This window comes from Gobius niger, assembly GCF_951799975.1.
Source record: "Gobius niger genome assembly, chromosome: 19".
NCBI classification, from domain to species: Eukaryota; Metazoa; Chordata; class Actinopteri; order Gobiiformes; family Gobiidae; genus Gobius; species Gobius niger.
Genome location: NC_136870.1, coordinates 4,992,177 through 5,007,011, shown reverse-complemented (window position 1 = coordinate 5,007,011; position 14,835 = coordinate 4,992,177). Strand labels below are relative to the sequence as shown.

Here is a 14,835-nt window from a genome sequence, read left to right as displayed (position 1 = left end):
TTTGTCAAAAATCCTGAAGTATCCCTTTAAGTATAGGCATCGGAAAGAGTATCGTTCAGGTATCGGTATCGAAAACCAAGTATTGTTGAAGTACCGGTCCCCAGGCCTATAGACAAGACCCGTGGGTCACTCCCAGTGCTGTACCTGCAGCAGGGCGTCGGGCGGCAGGTCCATGGAACTGCGCGTGTCCACGGACTCCATCCTCCGGTGCCGCGGCTTGCTCTGAGACATGGAGTCCGTCCTGGCCAATGAGGTGTCGTCGTCCTCCAAGAGTCCGCCCCCGCCGCCCGATTCTCCTCCTCCTCCTCCTCCTCCACCTCCTCCCCCTGCGTCGCCGCCCCCTTCGCCCTCGTCGGAGCTGGAGCCGCCCCCCTCTCCGGACAGCAGCGAGCGGCGCTCTCCGGACTGCCGCTTCTGCTTCTTGAGCGAGGGCGCCCGACTCAGGCTGTTCCAGCTGGAGCGGCGGCTGGAGCGGGCGCTGCTGCTGCTGGCCCACGGCGTGTAGGGCGACGGGCTGCGGCTGGTCTGGGGACGGAGGGCGGGGCAGAAGGTGTTGAAGTTAGGTAAAGCCTGATCAAGTATGTAAATGCATAAAACTGGACACAAATTGCTCATATTTTTTTGACCATTTACTGTATACATAATGGACTGCGGTTCATCGTGGGTCTGCTCTGTTTATACTTCACCCCGACTGTCGTCTCGCTCTCTCGCTAACACTTTGCCCACACTCATCAAAAGTATGGTTAGTGGCTTTCAGGCGAGACACTGCAGGTGAATAGAGAAAAATATCAATTTGAAACTTTTGTTGCACATTACTGTCATTTTATGCTTTCAGCGACGAAATCTGAATAATGGATATAATAGACCGAGATTTAAATGTATGGTTTTATTTAATTAATAACAAAGAGGAGATTTTGGATCTTGTTTAGCTTTTGAATAAGCTAATCATAAGTGAAAAAATCTGTGAAAACTGAATAAATCCGGCTGGGAATTAGATATTAAGAAATCCTTCTGGACAAATCTTAACATTTTTGAGAAAACCAGCGTCATTATCGTGTCATCTCCCTGACCCTTCAGGACACGTGGATGTCAAAATCTGTCAATATTTGTGAATGAATGAAGCGATGTTGTTGACATCATAAAATAAGCATTGCATGAGGAAGTTTGAGTCTTTTTTGTATACTCTGACGTGAAATCTAAGATGTTAAGGGAAGAAACTAGCAAAAAAAATCTCCATTTCGACCACTGATGGAGATGGAGATGCAGCTCTCTCTGAGGAGGGGAGATGTTGTTTTGTTTCTTCTAATGCACTGCTCACTGCACTCTTCCTTACACTGAATGCAATACACTGCATTGCTTTGTTGCTCTATAATCTATGTATCAAGGTTAACCGTATTTGTAGTAGTTGTAGTTTTTTCATGACCTCAGCTGCATATCGGTTAGCCACACCTTTTCTTCTAGGTTCTGCTTATCTGCTTGCTTTTTGGAGGGCTTTTTGGGTCTTGTGTACTTTGGCAACCCCATCTTACATGTACATTAAGAAGAAACTTTGGAAGATAGCAGTGATAGGTTCTCAACCCATCACATCTAGTCCATTCAATATTTCTTCTAAGGTCTAACATCTCCTATGATTTATTATCGAATGCAGTCCTTTTTCCCATTGACGACACAATCCTGAGCTCTGTAACCTCTGTGCTAACTTCCCAGGGCAACGACTGGGGAGGGAGCTGTGTTTAGTTGAAATAAATACACATTTAAATATTACAGTAGGTGGCAGAAAATGTGCAGCCTCCCACGGGACGTACAAATGCTTCACCAGAGACTTCTGTTTTTTTTTAAAATGTAAACGTGTTAACCTTGAAGCTAAAGGCTAACGTTAATTTGATGCTAATAAATGTCTTTTCAGTTAGTTTCTGGTTGGTTTGACGTTAATTTTAAGAGCCAGGGTGCATTATCCAGCTTTTTCTCAACATTCCAAAGTAGTCTACTAAACAAGACCATATAAAGAAACAATAGAGAAAAGCAACAGACTAGAACAAACACATAAAAAGGCCGCCCTTTCGCTGCCACCAAAGTCTAATTTATTCATTTTTACTGTACGAAGGCTGGAGTAAGAACCAGAAAACACTGACAAACCACATTAGTCATTAAAAGGAGCACTGATTCCTTGCCTGACACTTGTATTCCCTCTCTCTCTCTGACTCAGTGGTTGTTTAATGGAGCTGGGAGCACTGTTGACAGACAGCAGCAGTCTGCGGGTTCCCATGAGGTGTATCGGCGCTCAAATGCAGACTGGCAGGCCTTATACCCGCGCACTGGAGAGGCTGCATTCATCATCAGCCATCAGCACTCACACACGCACTCACATTCACTGTGGCAGAGTGGCAGCCGGGACTGGAGGAGGAACACGCTCGGGTAAGGCGGGAAGCAAGGGCTGGCTGTGTCACCATCAAAGTGGACCTGAAGGTTGCCAGTTAGCGTCCCCTTTTTTAGCCTGTCCGTGCTGCTGCTGTGCCCTTGAGCTTTACCAACCTGCTTGAGTAAAAGTGTGTGGGTGATGCATGCTGGGAGATATAACTGAAATGTTAAATTAAATATATTCATGGAGCTGCCGCCGAAATGCTAAGAGCAGCCACTGGAGAAGATTCAACGATTGCTCAAAGACGCACTAGAGACTGAGAGAACAACATCAATTTTGCATAACAACGCCACTTTAAAGGCTCAATACCTGATGCTATAGCTTGCAGTGAATGAAACGAAGAGTGGAGTATTCCAGTAATGTAAACAACAACAGTTATCTGTTAGTTTACCGTCATTAAAAAGGCTTTGGGTTTAGATGTACATCACGTAAACGTCTGCTTCCACAATATACTGAAGGACAAAACTAGGAATTCTTTTTTTAATAAAGCTACTTTCACATTTCAAGATGTGTCAGTACTTTGTGCAGCTGACAGTAAGGAGTGGGGAAGTTTTAATAGTTAAAGTAGTACTAAGTAACTAGTTTACGTTAGTAAATCCTTTCCGTAGTCACTCTGGGGGTAAGACGTGAGAGTGTTAATGGGATGATTGGAGGGTCTTTCATCTCACCCTGGTGTCTCTGGCCAGAAAACCACAGTCGCAACTTGGCTGACACCGGGTCGGAGTCACCAATACACACTAATGGAATCACGAAGAAGAAGCTAACAGGCTAATGAGCAAAGCTAACTGTGGACTAGCACCACTTAAATAGTATTTACAGCCAAGTGAGAGTGACAATAATTATCTCCATTGTGTAATTGGATGTACAATATCCCTCTGTCTCTTTGTCTTTTCTGTCAGTGTAGTTTTTACTCTCACGGACAATTAATAAGTAAAAAATCGCAACATGCATCGAAACCTGCAGTGGCGCTTATGGCCTCTAGGGGCATTAGTTACTTAATACTGCTTTAAAGGGACACTGCGTAACATTTTGGACTATACTTTTGCCATTAGTGAAAAACATGCTCCTATTGACCAGCTCGGCACAGAACAATACTATTACTGCAGGGAATAATCAAAGAATGGATTTGGATGAGGACCTGATGTATTTTAATCTCAAATTCTACTGACTTTAGTCACATCTCCATGGAGACGTACCCACTCCAGAGAAAGATACAGTTATGTCTTAGGAGAGCTGAGCCACTCATAGCAAACACATGTTTGTACATTCATGAGGTATTTTTCCAATGATGAAATGATCATGATATATCAAAATAAATGCTAGTATTTCAATTATATTTATATTTAGTAAAATTCTGCGCGGTGTGCCTTTAAGCAAACAATGCAACTGTACTTTCACATCATACTGTATGTGCTTACAAAAACATCAGATACACATTGTATGTAGATACTGTATAGCTTTTTTTTATTTTTTTTATGTTTCAAGCAGCTTATCCGATCAGGAAATTGAATCAGCCCCAGACTTTGGATTGCCACACAGCACACGCTAAGTCTAAAACTAGTTTTTGTAAGAAGTAGTGGTTTCAGCTCAGTGACTGAACTCTGGAGCTCCTGAGCTTTAAAGTGATGTATGGTGTGTCCACTTACAGTGACATTAAGTCGGTAAAACTTCAGCTTGTGTCCGCAATATACAACTTGAAGTTGTAGTGGCTTTTTTTTTTTTAAACCAATAAAAGTCATCAGTCATCATTTTTCTTAGCGCTCAAAGTCTCTTCTTCATATTTTGCTGTCTCTTAGTAGTACTCTGTAAACGTGTGACACTAATGCAAAAACCTTTCCAAAGCTAAGGCTAATGCTTTTCCTTACATTGGTGGACTTGCCGTGGGAAGCTGGAGTATTGGAACGGCAAATTAGCTGCATGGCTATCGCTAACATGATTCAAATAACTATGTATTCACCGAATATAAGAGGCCAAATGTAGTCAAAAGATCATTTCAATTAGCCCACGTCTTAGTGCTGTAAACTTGGTGACACTAATGTAAAAAATAATGCCAATGCTAAGGATAATGCTTGCCTTCACAGTGGCGGACTTGTCGTACAAAGCTGGAGTATTGGAACGTCAAATTAGCTGCATGGCTATTGCTAATATGGTTCTAAGAGTTAAAGGGTCAACATAATCTCTGTTTCAATCAGCCTTTTATTACAGCGCGTACAGCCTACTTGGCGATGCTAACACCAGCATATGCCGGTGCTGATGCTAATGCTAATGCTTCTCACCGGTGCGGGGTCCATGGACACGCTGCTCCCCCTCCTCGGCTCGTAGCTCAAGACGGTGTCTCCGGCCACAGGAAGCTTGGGGATGGGCATGGGCGTGGCCGCGGTGTGGGTGATGAGGGGCGGAGTCAGGCTGGTCTTCAGCTGGTCCACGTGCCCGTTCACCGGCACTACTGGCACAAAATGAGACAGACACAAATATTAAAAAGTGACTAGTTTATTTTACAATGTATGGTCTCAGGCTGTTTTGAACATTTGTAGACATAGTTGCTGTGTTGAGGTTCACCTTTAACACTTAAGTAGTGTCAACACACATCAAAAAATCTGTAATAAGCTTCAGCAAAAGTGCCAAAAATGACCAGTTTTAAAGGCACACTGCCTAACATTTTGGTCTTGACTGTTGCAATACAAACATGCTCCTAATGACCGGAGCAACACAGAAAATGTTATTTTTGCAGCTGGTAATCAAACAATTGCTTTTCATAACCTGTTTAAAGCTTATATTTGGACAGTGAAGATTGTCCTCATGATTTGTCGTTCCCTCTAAGTCCACAAAGGTACATCTGTGTTAAGTAACTTTACATTTAGAAAACTGTTTTAGTGGTGGTTGATTCTGCTTTCCTGTCATGACAACATGGTCTGTAATTAGATCGACAAAAACACGTTTCGAGACATGAATGAAGCTTCAGCGCAAAGGCGTAACTGCAGCCTTCATTCATCGCCTCATCGACGGCAACCTTCACTAATCATCCAATCACGGCCCCAGCTCAAGCCACACCTATACGTCAGCCAATCATCACAGCTGCTTATTCCTGCTTCAGCCATTCATCGGCCAGGATCCCCTTCTTAAGCCCCCCAATCGATCACTCGGCCATTTCCCAGCCGTGCTGTGACCCTCCTCCGCCCCTCCTCCGCCAAGCCTCTCCTCAGGCCTGCTCATCGGGTCGACTGGCCGCCCTGGACCTCGCCCTACCACCACCAGTGTCCGGGTTCCGGGGGAAGATTCTGGCCATCATTTATCAACGCCAGGTATTCCATATGGTTAATGCAATCTTCCACCGGGGTCTGAGCCCCAATCACGATTCACGTTCAATAAAACCTCTTTAATGCAGTCTGTCTCTGCGAGTCTCTTCAGGTTGAACTGGCTGTTAGCTGAGTTTTTAACAGTTACAGAAAGCCGGAATGGCTGGCATGTGTGCTCTGAGTGAACAGTGTGTTGAAATGAGCAGAAAAGGTGTCCAGCCTCTGATAACAAAAAAAGAAAAAAAAAGAAAAAGAGTGCAGCAGTTTTGAGAACTGCTGTCAAAGCCTGAAACACAATTCATGGTCTGGACACAGAGTCCTGTTTTTGAGAAATGCGTGCAGTCAGTTGGTGGCTGGCTGCTGTCAGTGGAGTTTAGCGTCTTGTCAATCGAGAAAAACTGTAACACAATGACGCAAACAGAAGGCAATTTAAGTGCTGAAATGATCAGACTGCAGTGTGTTTTCTCCAGTTACCCAAATCCAAAAGCTTCCAGAGCAACGCGTCATTTTGAAACAGCTTCAGTCGAGAGTTGAAACCAAGCGTTTTTGTCACTTCAGAAGATAACCTCACCAAAACGAAAGACTCAAACATGTCGATGGAACAGAACAGGTATGTTTTGGAAGACGGGGAACGGCATTACGACATGAAAAGCTCGAGTCAGAAAAGAGGATGTTATACGCCGCTAACATAAATACGCATTTAGAAGCGACTGCAACCGCACAACACTAATTCCTCCGTCTTCAAAGCTGAGGCGTTTGCTGAGGCGCTGGCAGCTCGGTAAGCAGTTTTTCCGCCGAGGAGCCGAGGGGGTGAAAGGAGGGCGCGTGTGGGCGGAATTTGCACCACAAGTTCTTGAGGAATGCATAACAAACACGGTGCTAATACGCAAAGAAAACCATACGAATAAGCAAGTGTTGAGGAAAAGCGGGATTGGGGGTAAGGCATTGACTAAACACGGAGGTGAGAGATAAAGATATTGTTAGAATCTGTTTTCAAACGGTCATCGTCGCCTGTTTAGGACGATTTCAGTAAAACTCTTGGCTATTTCAGCGCTTGTTTGAAGGAGGTTGTTGATGCTCAGATGCATTTACTTTGTGATACAAGCTCGCAGAAAATGTGGCTATAACCTTGTGTTTCAGAAAAGCCCCTCAAAAGATTCAACATGGGCGCTACTATCCATGAAATAAAAGCTTTGTAGATGTTTGATGTTGGTGGAGTTTACAAAGAACGGTCCGTTGTCCTGTGTCCCCATGGAGTTCTACAAAACCATTTTAACAAAGGCCCTGTCCCAGGTGTCCCTCTTTTTTTTTGGGGGGGGGGGAATGTTTTGGGACATGTGGATGTCAATTACGCAGTAAAAAACCGAGACTGAAAGGGAGTGAGACTTCCTTCCTTTTTGCATTGGAAAGAGCTAAGTCAAGGCTTTAAAACAAGTCCTCCCACAACTCCCTAGGCCTGAGGGGAGCAGAGAAACATCACAGTGAAAACTGGTTAGCTACAAGTTCGTTAAACACAGGTTTCACCAACTAAACCTCAGTTAATCCTCAGTTAATATGGACATGCTGGATGTCATTTCGAAGCACAGAACCTGGAGAATTCCGTCGCTGACTTAGTTTTGACCTCCCAACCCCAAATGCTGCAGCTAGCAACAGTATGCTAATGCTAACGGACAGAAACTATGATTGAATCACCAGATGTGGCCATGTATTTATGTTTTTATAGGATTATTGTCCGAGAGGATAGATGAAGAATAGGCAGCAGTCTGGATGTCTTATACAGGAGAAGTTTATTTACCATCGGCGCGGGACCCGGAGACGTGAACACGAGACATTGCGCTAGTCCTACCATTCAAGTCTGTCCATGCTTCCACAGAAAAGGGATAAATCCCCTCTCAGAGCGTCAGACTGATGCACAAGAGTCTGAGCACCACAGTCAAGGCTATGACAGAGAGAGTACGACTGTATAGCTTGACCCAGTATGATAAATAGCAATTTAATGTTATCCTCTAACAACTATAAACCAGACATTTGGGAAAATTGGTCAAAAATATCGGCCGCACATCTTGACATCGGCCTGAGAAAAACCCATGACGGTCGACCTCTAGTCTTCACCATGAGACAAACAGATTCCTCCGGGTTGACCGAGTAGAAGATGTTTCGCGTCCATCTTGAGAAGCTTGTGTAAATCAAAAGTAAGAAAAGTCTGCTCTGCTCTGCTGCCGGTCTTACATTCTGACCACAAGAGCGAGAACAAAGCCAAACATCCTCAACCCAATCAACGCAACAGCAAAACTTCCCACATGACGTTAAGATGGTCCTTTTTGTTTTAGCGTGTGAAGTGTGCGGTCTCACCTGCGGAGGCCGACAGGTCCTTCTTGCTCCCGTTGACGTCCTCCATGCTGCGGGCGAACGAATCGATCTCCGAACCCGATTTGGACGCGTCGCCCTTTTGGTGCACACACAGACAAACACAAACACACAATCAGCTGACACGCCCCGGGATCTGTGTGAGGAACCAGAGTGGACGGCACAGTTCCGTCAATCTCGAAAAGCACAACTTCTATCAGTGTTCATCCCTGAGTAGTTTCTTTACCGCGTTGCTACGTTAAGACTGAACACGAAAAAACGACACTGCTTTAACCATGCAAGGACAATCTCACACTTTGCCGAGCACAATGAGACATGCGGCGGTTGACATGCGCGTATCACACTTACGTTTTATGATTTGAAAAGACGTCTATGCAAGGATAACACAGTGACGCTGAGAAACAGAGGCCAGGGTTCCACCTAGAGCCCCCTCTGCTGGCAGTATTGGGAATGGCACAGTGGAAACAAACCATTGGTTCCTCTGAGGCGCCAGGGTGGCTCAGAATGAGTCAGGTGATGGATTATGGCAGGGGTCCTCAAACTTTTTTTCTCTGGTGGCCACATTATCGTTCCTGACTGTGATGGTGGGCCGGGCCGGGTCGGCTATAACATAGAATTGTATGACCTAGACCATTGTGAAGTAGAGAATACTCGCCTGGCACAGTCACTACTATATCCACAAGATCAACAGGCACATATTTGTTTAGCTGTAGTGGTTTGCAAAAATAGTAATCAAGTCTTCACACTTTGCTTTAATTTGATGTACCACTGGTATTCCATGTATTTATTTTTCAAATATAACATCATTGCGTAATGTGATAGTAATGTTGTATTGTGCTTTACAAGCCTGTGTCACAAGTTTCTCAAAGTACACTGCAGTCATAATTGATTCACTCCACACTCTGTGGTGGAAAGCTTCATTTACCACGTGGCTATAAAGCGTTGTTTATGTTTTATATGACCTCTTATGTCAGTGCCCTCTACTGGACAAGTGTGGAATTCTTTTTCATTTATTTAAGTTGCCCCCAGTGGCTGGAATGAGTATACTGGTTAAAAAAAATCATAACTCCGCACTGGAAACTTTTTTGTTGTGCTCTACAAGTCAGGGGCCCGGGTAAAATCATCTCGGGGGCCGGATTTTGCCCGCGGGCCGTAGTTTGAGGACCCCTGGATTATGGGCTTTAAACCTCTTAACCAGAGCCGTGGGAAGATATTTTAATTAGGGGGTGCTGAGGGACTAAATTTACCCCAAAACGCTTTTTCTGCGTATATTTCCTATTTATTATTATTGCCTGCAGTTCCACCAGGGGGTGCTGCAGCCCCCTCAGCACCCTGGGTTCCCACGGCCTTGCTCTTAACCCAGTGCATTTTCTCCAGTTCAGTTTTACCCAAATCCAAAAGCTTCTCGACTGGGGTTTACAGCCTACCGGCCAGAGTAACGTCTCATTTGAAAGCTAAGGCCTACAAAAGTGATTGTAACTTTGTTCTCACATTGTCGCTTTTTTGACGCTATTTTGTCGCATTTTTTCCACTTTTTATTGTGTTCGTGTCTGTTTCCTGGGCTGTTTTAGGTGAAACTTTTGAAAAATATTAGAATGTTTTTGGGGATAAAATGTGGTAAGCAACTATCTAGAGTCCCACATTGTGTATTTCGAAACATCATCAAGTCAAAAACTTTCAGCGCGTCCTCTCGATGCGAGCTAAGAGCAAACACAACTCGTCTTTCGGCTCTCGTGCCCCGCTGGGTGACGTCCTGACAGGAGCTTGTAGTGCCCGCTGCATGTGGTCAAGGGAAAGGTCATAGCCCGCTGTGCATGTGGACTCCCATACTCAGTCCAAAAGTCACGCGGCGGAGAATCCACTTTTTACAGGGGAAAGGAGAAGATAGAAAAGTGTTCTGTGGCACTTTTATTCAAATATACATCCAACAAAACGGCCAACAATGGGGTCAAGAGTTTGTGCTTCCTTCATACTTGCGCAGAAAAGATTTAGGATTCTAGTTGTTTAATTTATTTACGTAAATTCCGGGCTATTGAGCGCACCTGAGATGCTGTGGTATGACTTTAAGAAAGCCATTCAAGTCCAAGTCCAAGATTCATCCTGATCTAATCTGCAACTACTAGCAAATGCTATTGAATAAGGTGTACTTACTTATTCCACGCTGTCCTGTGAATGTTTACATGCTATGGCCGATACAAATATGACAACATGTAATTATTTGGGTGGTATTAGTTAAAGCAGACACTGTTAAATCATTCTCGCTATTTTAATAAAGATCAAACCACATTTTACGACCAATTTATGCAGAAATGTGAGAAATTCCAAAGGGTGTACTCACTTATTCCTCCCACTGTGTGCACCAAAGTAAATATTCTGATACTTGCAAGTCTATTTATAACATAATGGTTCCATTTAGAGTGCAGAGGGTTTATTTCCCACAACCCTTGAACACCTCATATCATTCCCAGTGTGTGCTTGATGGTAGATAGTGTAGATATTGTAGATATTGCTGTGCGGAGCTCATCTCTGCTTCTTTAGGACAAAGTGAACTCGGAGATGCGATGTGGGGAATGCAACAAATGGAATAGCTAAAGTCAAAGTATTAAAATAAATTAGGACCTGACAGGAGGAAATCTGGAAACTGGGGGAAAATGCACTTAAAAATCAAACAAAAACAGAACAACATCAAACGCCACGGACTACAAAGAAGGGGGGGAAATAGACAAACGCAAAATGAAACCCAAGCAGCGCTGACGTTTTTTAAATGCATCAAAATGTCACTTCAAAGCCTCCGAGCGCAGTCATCCACGCACTTAAAGGAGCGTCAAAACACAACAGTCAAGAATCAAAGAGAGGGGAAGTAGCACTATGAAAGATAAAACGCACATCTCAAAATGCAGCTAATGGTTTTGCAGCTAATGGTTCATCGAAACTCATAGAAGTACATGGCATGAACAAAAGGGGAAATAGTTTTAAAGTGGACATACTGTATGTACGTCATCCACAAGTGGAGCTCAACCTCTAAACCCCCGCATGAACCGAGCACATTTTCTTCAGTTTGGCTTTAACCAATCTGAAAGCCGAAAAGTGGCAAAAGAGCAACAAAAACGTACCGGAAAAGCAGCAAAAACACAATAAAAAAAGCAACAAAAACACATGACCAAAGAGTGACGAAAAAGCAACCGACAACCTTAAAAAAATTGGATGAAAAAGTGACGAAAACATGACAAAAAAAAAGCGATGATAAAAGTCCAGTGAGGGATTACGGGCTTTAATAATGTGGTCGTGGTGAAATCCAGGAAAAAACGACTGAGCGCTTCGGCGGGAGAAGAATAAACGACCAAAGTGAACATGACCGCTTGAATTGGCATGAATGAAGTGAAATGCTATATATGTTTTGGAACAATGGGCCTCATTCACGAACGTTAACCGCACGTTCTTACGCACAAATTTGTTCTTAAGGCGTCTTAGGAAGATTTTTGGCATTCACAAAACTTGTTCTTAGCTGAAAACAAAAACAAAACAAAAGAACACTCAGGAGGACTCATACGCACAAAAAAATCTCCGCTTCTGTTCACAATCTGCTCCTGATGGGACCCTTCATTCTGAGTCATGTATATTGTACATATTAAATCATGTATTCATTAATTCCATTATGTAAATGTCCTCATAATAAAGTACAGATGCATTTATACAGAAAAAAGTTGGTAATATCACTTATAGCCTGACAAAGACGAATGTGGGTCTTGATCCTGCGACCTTGTGTTCCTGAGACACAGGCTCTACACGAGGAGCTAAGCAAGCGGAGTATTGCTTTGTCACTGCATGTTTAAAGGACTGACCTGTGGGCAGAGAGGGAAAACCTTTCTGTGATACAAAAGTATATCTATTGAAACATTTTATAATGAGAGCTAATTCGCGTGCCCAGAGGTTTAGGACGGTCCTTGAGCTCGTGGCGCCGATTATTTTGGGGTTTTGTTGGTTATTATTAGTTTTGGATTCGTGTTTGGTCATTCATTTCCCCCTTTACTGCCTTATGCGAGCAGCACTTTTTTGTCCTTATGTGGTGAATCAGAGGCGGTGACATATGCTAATTTACTCAGTTGGGAAAACATGGTCAAATACTCTCATCTCTGCCTCATCTATAAAATAATACATGGTTTGTCGTCACCTCCACTCAGACAGTTCATTCACACCGGATCAACAGAACTCAGGAGAACCAGAGCAGCAGCGAGAGGCGACTGCCTCATCCCTCTGAGGAAAAGCCTCTTTGGTCAAAGCACCTTTTCTGTCCGAGCTGCCCATGAATGGAACCTCACCCCCACAACAATTAGAAACATTAACACATATAACTCATTTAAAACACAGTTAAAAAAATGGCTCATTGAGAATCAGAGCTGTCAGCACTGACAGGATCATCTCTCCCTGCTGGCCTCTTGTCCTCGTCTGTTGTGTCTGTCTCTGTAGTTGTTGAGTTTGTAGTAGTCTTCTTGTATTGTCTGTCAGCATGATTGGTTTGCGATATTGAGTGTGTTGTTTTCTGTTACATTTTTAAATATTTTATTGTATTGCATTTTAATGTGTATAATTGTACCTTTACGCCCTTCAGGAGGACACACAACAACTGTCCAGGGACTACAGATGTAAAATAGCCCTTGGCTAATTCTGGCATATTTGCATGTATAATGTATATTAATATGCACTGTCCCTATAATAAATAAATAAATAAAAAAAAAAAATTAGTCCTCACATGCATGGGATTCACGAAACCTAGAACACATGTTTGTTTGTTAAACTACACTGGGAGACAGAGTCACCAAATCAGATTTCAGACTTTAGAAATGATGAATGAAGTCTGTCAATGAAGCTGCTCCCCTGACAATCCACCACTGGACACCTGTGGCTTCTTTGTACAGACGTTGCTGTCATCGGTGTCTCTCTTCCTTCTTAAAATGTTCAGGAAGTACAAATCCGTAGATGCTCCAGGTTGGGGGAAGGGGATGTATAATGTATATGATGATGATGAATATGAGCAAAACCTGTATTGTAAGCTGGGTCTGTGGTGATTTGTTTAAAGACTATAATTAGTCTCAAGTGACATTTCTTACAAATATTTATGTTGTCAATATCTTGAAAGCGAGGGAAAAGTCAGGACGGTGGCTCCGTAGGCAGGAGCGGACCATAGTGGACCATAGTGGACCATAGTGGACCATAGCGGACCATAGCGGACCATAGCGGACCATAGCGGACCATAGTGGACCATAGTGGACCATAGCGGACCATAGCGGACCATAGCGGACCATAGCGGACCATAGTGGACCATAGCGGACAGGGGGACGACAGGACCTGGGATGTGCCCGACACAGACACCGCCATTTTTTAAATCATTTAAATTCGTCTTGAAATCGCAGGGAAAAGTTTCAAAACGGTGTTGATGTTAAATATAGTGGGTACATTTCCGTCTGTCAAAAAAAAAGAACTAGCCTACGTGTTTATTTCTCATTCCAGGTTAAATGTTCTGAATATCGGTGACATGAGGCCACAGTTTCAGACCCTCCAACAGTCGCCTTCAAGGGTCAGAAATGTTTTTCTCACATAGTTTCGGCCATTCAGTTTCTGTCTGTCACCGTACTCAGCTGAGGTTGTAAAAATAGACTTTATGCTAATATCGTAACAAGCTCCACGGCGACGACAAAAACACTTTATATCATCAACTTTCCAGCGGTTAAAACGGTCCAAATCAGAGCTTTCTTCGTTGCTTTACGCTAACTATCAATACTGTTTGGTAGCCGAAAGAGATTCCACTACCCATAATGCAACGGGCGACCCGAGATGGGCATTCGGCTTATTCAGTATGTCCATACATTTCGATTAGCCGCACCATTGTCAAAGCATGGGAAAAGAGTAGCGTCTCATAGTTGTACTCGTATCAGTTTTAGAAGAAGTGGTATCGGTGCATCCCTCACGAGTACGTGTGGGTAACTGTCAGTGCGGCGCCATGTTGCAGTGATCTCCTGAAAAACTATGGGGGAGCGAGTTGGAAAAAAAAGAGTGTGATGTTACAGGAGAAAGCTCGCTAAAATCCCCCCAAAACTGAGCCATCCATCCATTTTCCATCCATTTTCTTCCGCTTTATCCGGGGCCGGGTCGCGGGGGCAGCAGTCTCAGCAGAGATGCCCAAACTTCCCGATCCACACACACCTCCTCCAGCTGTTCTGGGGGGACCCCGAGGCGACACCAGGCCAGCTCGGAGACATAGTCCCACCACCGTGTCCTGGGTCTTCCACGAGGCCTTGTCCCACTAGGACATGCCTGGAACACCTCCCGCGGGAGGCGACCAGGAGGCATCCGAAACAGATGCCCGAGCCACCTCAGCTGGCTCCTTTCGACGTGAAGGAGCAGCGACTCTACTCCGAGCTCCTCCCGGGTAACTGAGCTCCTCACCCGATCTCGGAGGGTGCGCCCAGCCACCCTGCGAAGGAAACTCATTTCGGCCGCTTGTATTCGCGATCTTGTCCTTTCGGTCATGACCCAAATCTCATGACCATAGGTGAGGGTGGGAACGTAGATCGATCGGTAAATCGAGAGCTTTGCCCTCCGACTCAGCTCCCTCTTCACCACGACAGACCGATACAGCGACCGCATCACTGCTGACGCCGCACCGATCCGTCTATCGATCTCACGCTCCATCCGTCCCCCACTCGTGAACAAGACCCCGAGATACTTGAACTCCTCCACTTGAGGCAAGGACTC

The 14,835-nt window shown here is 44.3% G+C and overlaps 1 protein-coding gene across 10 annotated transcripts in view; it reads right to left on the bottom strand.

Moving 5' to 3' along the window:
• Positions 1-14,835, bottom strand: part of cacna1g (calcium channel, voltage-dependent, T type, alpha 1G subunit) — a 347,077-nt gene that overhangs the window by 162,206 nt on the left and 170,036 nt on the right. For 8 of the 10 annotated variants that reach the window (XM_079577933.1, XM_079577934.1, XM_079577929.1 and 5 more), the window contains exons 14-16: positions 8,068-8,161; positions 4,696-4,865; positions 145-525 (exon numbers count right to left, since the gene is read on the bottom strand). In XM_079577933.1, coding sequence (XP_079434059.1) covers positions 145-525; positions 4,696-4,865; positions 8,068-8,161 — 645 coding nt within the window. The remainder of the gene's footprint in view (positions 1-144; positions 526-4,695; positions 4,866-8,067; positions 8,162-14,835) is intronic. The other 2 variants (XM_079577931.1, XM_079577930.1) reach the window with 1 other exon arrangement.